Source organism: Carassius carassius, chromosome 7, assembly GCF_963082965.1.
Source record: "Carassius carassius chromosome 7, fCarCar2.1, whole genome shotgun sequence".
NCBI classification, from domain to species: domain Eukaryota; kingdom Metazoa; phylum Chordata; class Actinopteri; order Cypriniformes; family Cyprinidae; genus Carassius; species Carassius carassius.
This window is the reverse complement of record NC_081761.1, coordinates 38,344,569-38,351,983: the sequence shown is the minus strand read 5'-3', so window position 1 is coordinate 38,351,983 and position 7,415 is coordinate 38,344,569. Positions and strand designations below refer to the sequence as shown.

Below are 7,415 nucleotides of genomic sequence, written 5' to 3'. Positions count from 1 at the left end.
AAAAAAAAAAATCTATGCAATACCTACATGTCATTCTATGTGCTGAAAATATTTTAAACATTTTTTTAAAGTATTATTACAATTCAATAATTTTTTAGCCTCTTGCTTAAAATTTTTTTAATGCATTTTTCTGAAATATGAAATCAAATCTCATTTATTGATTTATTGTGCACTACACAGCAGATGGACGAATGGATAGCACATTACAATATCTATGCTTTATTTGTTCTTCGACTGTATGGTCTTGATTACAAGATTTGTTTTTTAGAAACTATGGCGCAGTGTGCTGCACCATGTCACAAATGAGCACGAATGGTATCTTGGTCACTGCCTGCACGGTAGCCTGCCAGAAATACAAGACAAGCAATGGCTGGAGAGTGGTTCCAAAGCTCACAAGGCACTGGAAACGATAGTTCTAAAAAAGAGGTGGCTCAGAAATGTCCATCGATATCTACCTTTCAGGTAACTTATGGAAGCACCTTCATGTCTGTTTCAAAATGGAATTAGTAACCAGTAGTCATCACTGTGATCAATGTTTTGAATACTACTCGAAATATGAACATAGGCTAATTTATTTCTCCAGATCAACCTGTGAGCTGGAATCATTCCACAATCACTTGTTGATGTACATCAGCAAGCGGTTCAGCTTCTCACCACTGGTCTACGAGGCAAGAACTCTACTCGCAGCCCTGGATTATAACCACCATATAGATCGACCGCCAATGCTCAACAAAAATGGCCAAAAATATTTTCTATCACACAGAACTTTCTGTTGAACTTGATATTTCGTCCTTCGAATGCGTCTTATTATCCATTTATTTCTGCGTAATTTTTTTTTGTCTAAATACAAATTATTTTTCATTACAGCTTTCGCAGACAGTTCCAGAAGAAAACTGGTAGATGGACTGTATATGCCTTGAAGATGGCTAAAGACTACAGTTACATTCCTGATCTGCAAGCGGAAATTGTGCGCGCAAGACTCCAGGCTGATGTGGGGATGCCAAGGCGTAGGGTTCCAAGGCCTGAGGACCCCAGGACACTAGGCCTCCTTCCAAGTGTCCAACCTCCTTCGATTGACAGCATTCTGGAGTCACATGTCAGTAGAGGCATAGGTATGTACAGCAAAAAATCTTAGCTAAGATGTCTGTTTTAGGATAATTATGCAAATCTATATATACATCTAAAATATGTTATTTATCGTAATTTAGAACAGATTGTATGACAACTCTCTATTTTATTTACTAGTGTTATCGATCAGTGCAATGTTAGGCTTCATTTATAAATTGCACTTATTAATTTTCATATAATTTCAATTGTTTCTTTTTTTCTTTCCTTTTTTCAAAAAGGAGCAAGCTCTACACTACCAGAGTCAAGAGACAAGCAGTGAGCTAAAACCTCAGCAATCTGAACCCACAAGTTCAGAAGTCTACCTTCAACTTAGTCAGCCAAACAATTTTATAGTTTAATTTTATCCTGAAACTTGATGCATATACCTAAAAATGTTTGTAACTGACACCTTAGAAAAGTTATCAAATATGTAAATAAATGGTAAATCATTTCACAAATTTTTTTTTATTTGTTATAAATAAATCTTACCAAAAAAACAAAAACAGTTGTTTTATTTACAATATCACTCTTCTAAACAGGTTCTTAAGAAGAACGCAGCAAATAAAGAATAACATATTCTTTATATTTGTAATACATTTTAAATTGAACAGTGGCAAACTTTTTTTTTACCAAACAGGTAAGACAGCATATAAATAAAAATGTAACATTGAATAAATAATTATAAATGACAACTAAACAAGTCCTTTAAACATAAATACCCGTTTATAGGTGAACCTGACTAAGCAGCATGTTTCTACAACACAGCAGCGATGAATCCAGTGTACTGCCCATTTGGGTCAGGGAATTTCTCACGGACTCTGCGCACACAGCAGCTAGGGATGACAATGCGGTTTCCCGCCCCAAGTGAACCACACTGCCACAAGACAAAATTTCTGTAAGCAGCATAGCGGTATTCCCGGTTGTCATCCCCAGGCTCCTGTGTGTCATGAATTGCATAAATGTCATTTCTTAAACGGCGTGACAAGCGCAATACCTGCTCATCCAATATGTATAACGACATGTGGGGCAACATGCTTACACATGTGCTGTCTGTCATGCCACAACATTTTTTTTCTATATCAGATGGCATTTCAATGCATCTTGTGCAAGAACACCATCGAGGTACATCCGGTAATTGGTGTTCCTCTTGATGAGCAGGTGGTTGGAGGACATCAAAGATGAGGCCTGGTTCTCTATTCATTACTCTAATCAAGAGTCCTTGAGCTTCAGCCACATTCATATTTCCTATAAGATTCTGAAATTGCACATTTCATAAGTTAATGCCAAATGCTGAAACTATTTTGGATACTTGAAGTATGTCAATACTCACCTGTGTCATCAACATCCTGTCCTCTTGCAGCCTAGACACCCTCAATCTGTCCTCTTCGCACAGTCCAGATGATGCAGTGTTTCCTCTTCCTCTTGCTGCTTGTCTTCCCCCTGTAGACCTTCTACGTCTACTTGATGTTTTTCCTCTTGTTACACTGCTGAGTTCAACCGCTCCAGTTTTTTTCTTCCACTCTGTAAGCTCTTCCAATCCCTTTTGCTCTTCCCATCCCTTTTCTTTTTCCTCTGTCTCCACCTTTTGTTCTTCCATGTGATGCTTCATGCCAGCTGCTCTGGGGAGGACTCCAGGTCTCATCAGTATTTGACATGGATACATCCAATGAGGATCTATCTGGGTGATTCTCGCGAAATTAGACTTATGAGGTGTCATGAAACATTTTGATGATAAAAGTAAATGCTATCAAAATAAGAAAGATACAGTTATAAACATCTCTTCATCTACTATTTTGCACATGATTTCAAATTACATCATAAATACCAATTTATTTATTTTTTTCACATTTAAGGGAAAATTTCTCATTACCGCAACGTGTCCATGACTGGATTTGGGTTCTTTGAGGTGGAATTTTTTATAATTAAAAAATATAAAAAATAAAAAGCTTCAGTGCATGTTGTACTATAAACATTTACAGTAAATAAACATGTGGTATTTGGTGATCAGTGGTAAATGTAGTAAAAATAATAAGGAATATAAATGTGTCCAAGACCAATTTTCTCATCCTCCGCAACAATTTTCAATCGTTGTTTAAGTCCTCAAGGAACTAACATTTTCAAGGAGTTTTGCTGGAAGGGACATAATTGACTGTGACACTCAAGATGGCTACCAGGTAAGCAGTTCTTATTTTTTTTCTCCAGATAAAAGTTAAAATTTTGTTTGTCAAAGTACCTACACAACATTTTAGTTCTCATTACCGAAACATGAGTTTGTGAAGTTTTAAAAAATGTTGCCAGTTTAAATTTTTGATTACTATATACCCCATTATGGTCTAAATATAAAAAGAGAGGGAAAGTTTAGCTAACCCTCATTTAGCTTCCACAGTAAGCAAAAATGTTTAAGGTCGCTCATCCTCCGCAACACCATTATCATTCACCGCAACAATTGAAGGCCTGTTGCGGTGGAGATACTCAATGTTTCAGTAATGAGAAAAAGACTTATGAAGGAGGAACGTGCACTATAACTCTTGCTAATTTCAATATAACTTGATATTTGCCTTAAACACTTCTTGAACAGATTGCGTAAACAAAATAGCTATTACAACCCCCCCAGCAAGGCTCACTAATTTTTCATTTTTATGAAGTGCTTCCACAAAAAGGAGTATGAATGCAGTATAGCCACCTACTATAAATGTAATATTTAATTTAATTATTTAATATTTTACTGTAAAACAATGTATTTCTATGTCTTTTTTATAAAATGTTACATTCAATCAAGATGGATATTGTATATTTTGTTACAGGCAAGCATCAGTTGAAAAGAAAAGGGCATCAGCGAAAGACAGGCTTGCAAAGCATAGGGAAAAAATATATAGTAATCCAGTGTTACTTGAGGAGTACAGAAGAAAGGAGAGAGAAAGGTCAGGGGACAGGGCGATAATAGGGAGCAAATATAACTTGGATTAATTGTTTTGACCAACACTTGCACTCATTCCCACACAGACACATGTACGCGCACAGAAACATAAGTACACACACACACACACACACACAAACACACAGTTGTTGACATGCAAATGTGAAGGCTGACATAATTGTACAGTATACACTATATTGTAGATACACACACTCTCTTTCACTAATATCACACACGCATGCACACACACACACACACACCTACCATTCATAAATGAAAAATTGTGTGCAAATTGTGTCCAAAGTTTGTATTTATGTCAGTGCTTACTGCATTTCACCTTTCATTATTTTTTCTTTTTCAGGTATCGGAAACGTAAAGAAAATGGTAAAATTAAGACTACTCAGGACCTCACAAGTAGACAGCATGAGAGAAAAAAAAAAATGTGGAAGAAAAATTCGGCAAAATATTACAGAAAAAAAAAGCAAGAGCAAGCACTTCTAGATCTAACCCCAACATCTTCATTAAGTGAGACAGAAAATTCCTTTGGAAATGAAGAAAATAACAGACAGGAACTAGACACAAATAATGAAAGTCTGAACAGAACACCAGCAAAAGAAAGTTTAGACCTGAAAGGGCCAATTGAGGCATCCACCCCCCAGAGAACACGGCCAGTCATTAAAAAAAGAGAGCGGGCATCAAGGACTGTGGCCAAATTAAGAGCAAAACTAAGGTATGTTGAAGAGAAACTTAGGGCAAAGAAAACACAACTGCTGACACTAAACAGAAAAATTAGAAGGCTGGCGGCTAATAGAACAAAAAGTGCAATGCTACCAGCAAATATTTCACAGGGGGTCAGTATCAGAGAGGCTAAAAAGGGACTGATGATCAATAGCAGGCGCAAACAACTTGACAAGGTTGTGAGCATGTTCCTACATCGGGATGATGTCTCAACTATCATAAATGGCAAGTCTGGAGAGATTCGTCGCAAGGGACAAATTTATAGAAAAAGAGCACTCACAGACACCTTGGCAAAACTCCATCAACGCTTCCTTGTTGAACATCCTGAGCAAACAGTGTCCAAAGCTCAGTTCTTTAGATTGAGGCCATTTTGGATTATTAGGCCTAAAGTTAAAGACAGAGAGACGTGTGCATGTAAAATACATGAGAACATTGGCTTTAAATTAAAAAGAATGCAGCAACTGGGTATCATTGAAACATCAAGCCCAGAGGATCTTGTGCAGTCCAGTGTGTGTGACACTGGCAACATGTCCTGCATGTACAGCAGATGTCAAAAATGCATTGAAAAGACCTTTCCCACATCCTTAGATCCTCTCACTCAGGGGAACACTGTCATCTGGCAAGAGTGGGTCACAAGGTCTGTCACTGTAACAAAGACCCTCAAGGATGGATCTACAGAGGAAAGGCAGACAAAGAAAACGGTCCTTGAAAAACGTACCTCATCCATTGAGCGGTTGCTGGCCCTAACAACAGAACACCTTCCAGGTTTTGCCATTCACATGTTTAATGTCAAGAACCAATATTTGTCATTGAAAGCAATGAAAGATACCCTGACAGATGATGCTGTTGCTGTACATGTGGATTACAGCGAAAATTACAGCTGCAAATATGCCAAAGAAATCAAGGACACCCATTTTGGAACTGGGAATGATCAGGTAACCCTCCACACCGGGGTACTCTATCTCAGTAGGGGCAGAGTGGAAGCCTTCGCATCCCTCTCATCATCTCTACAGCACGATGCAGTGGCAACCTGGGCTCATCTTGACCCAGTGCTGAGATACATACGAGGAAAGTATCCTGAAGTCCACAACCTACATTTCATTTCAGATGGCCCAACTTCCCAGTATAGAAACAAAACATCTTTCTATCTAGCCTCCACTGTGCCCTTTATGCATGGATTTGAATGGGTGACCTGGAACTATACTGAGGCATCACATGGCAAAGGTGCACCAGATGGAGTTGGTGGGGCCTTGAAGAATCTTGCGGACAGAATTGTTTCTTATGGGACCAGTATTCCTGATGCAGACTCTCTGTATGAGCAGCTGAAGAACAATTCATCAGTGACTCTGTACAAAGTATCAGAGGAGAAAATAAAGGCCAGCTGCGAATTGGTTCCCCCCAACCTGAAAGCAGTTCCTGGGACACTGAAAATACACCAAGTGAGTCAACATTTATGTAATTATATGATTAAATATGAAGAAATGTAGTTTAATAGGTAAATGTAGTTAAGTAGTATGTAGTTACAGAAGTTAAATAAATAAGTTAAATTCTCCATGTAATTAACATGGAAAGCAGACCACACCAGTATCTGAAATAATCTCATAAAATAATGTAACTGAGTTATTGTGTCTTTTTCAATTCAACCCTAACAGCTGACATCCACAAAACCAGGAGTCATAAATACACGGGAGGTGTCATGCTTTTGTGGAAAAAATTGCCAGTGCTTTTCTACAAATTGCCACATGTTCTCTGAGGGAAGAGATGAGGACCCTGACAGAACAGAGGCCACCATAGAGGTTGGAAAGTGGGTCCTGGTTGAATACGATGGTGACTTGTTTCCTGGTACAGTCACACAGGTGAATTTAATTTCAAGATTTCTGTTAATGTGTCAATATTTCTCAGTTACATTATATTACAGTACATGCTGTCCAGTCAAAAGAGGCTAGAGGCTATACAAATGTTTTTAAAACAGATTGCTGAAGGGCAGTATGAAGTCGACACCATGAATTGTGCCGGGGAGAACCGCTTCTATGTACCAAGCATCAGATTTCCAGGAGAAAGGGTCTGGTACTATCGTCAGGACATACGGGACATAATCCCAGAACCACTTCCTGTCACCTCCTCTGCTAGACATTTCTGCATTTTACCTGACATATGGGCAAAACACAAGAAATGCTCATGAATGAGTTACAGTTGAGGGAAAACGTGATTGGTACAGAGCAGTCGTTCCAGTTGTTTGTTTTAGTTGTTTGACCAACTCATAAATCGAGTTGCTGCTATTCAAAGTGTTTTAGCTAAACTAAATTATTTTTACAAGAGCACATGATGCTGTTATATTTAAATGTTCTCAGGACCACATGACGATATGTTACATTGAAAAAGTTCTCATCACATGGTTGTATGTTTAACTAGAATGATAAAATGTATACTAATGGTTGTATAATTATTAGTACTTCAGTGTAGGCTACATGACATGATTCTTAAGAAGAGCATAAGATTGTAACTTGTTAACACAAGGCATGGTACTGCGATGATTACGATAAATGAGAAAATTAAACACTGTTTATGAAATAAATGTTCTTTTAAAAATTGTATGAGTTTTAAATATGTAAAATAGGTTTAAGCATCAAACTCCTTTGTCAACAGTGAATGT

The 7,415-nt window shown here is 37.8% G+C and overlaps 1 protein-coding gene across 1 annotated transcript; it reads left to right on the top strand.

Moving 5' to 3' along the window:
* The first annotated feature begins 3,255 nt into the window (after window positions 1–3,255).
* On the top strand, window positions 3,256–6,944 carry LOC132144158 (uncharacterized). The gene is made up of 4 exons (XM_059554920.1): window positions 3,256–3,281; window positions 4,386–6,201; window positions 6,415–6,618; window positions 6,735–6,944. Exons 1-4 carry the CDS (start codon window positions 3,271–3,273, stop codon window positions 6,942–6,944), a joined length of 2,241 nt encoding a protein of 746 aa, XP_059410903.1. The 5' UTR covers window positions 3,256–3,270.
* The last annotated feature ends 471 nt before the right edge of the window (window positions 6,945–7,415 follow it).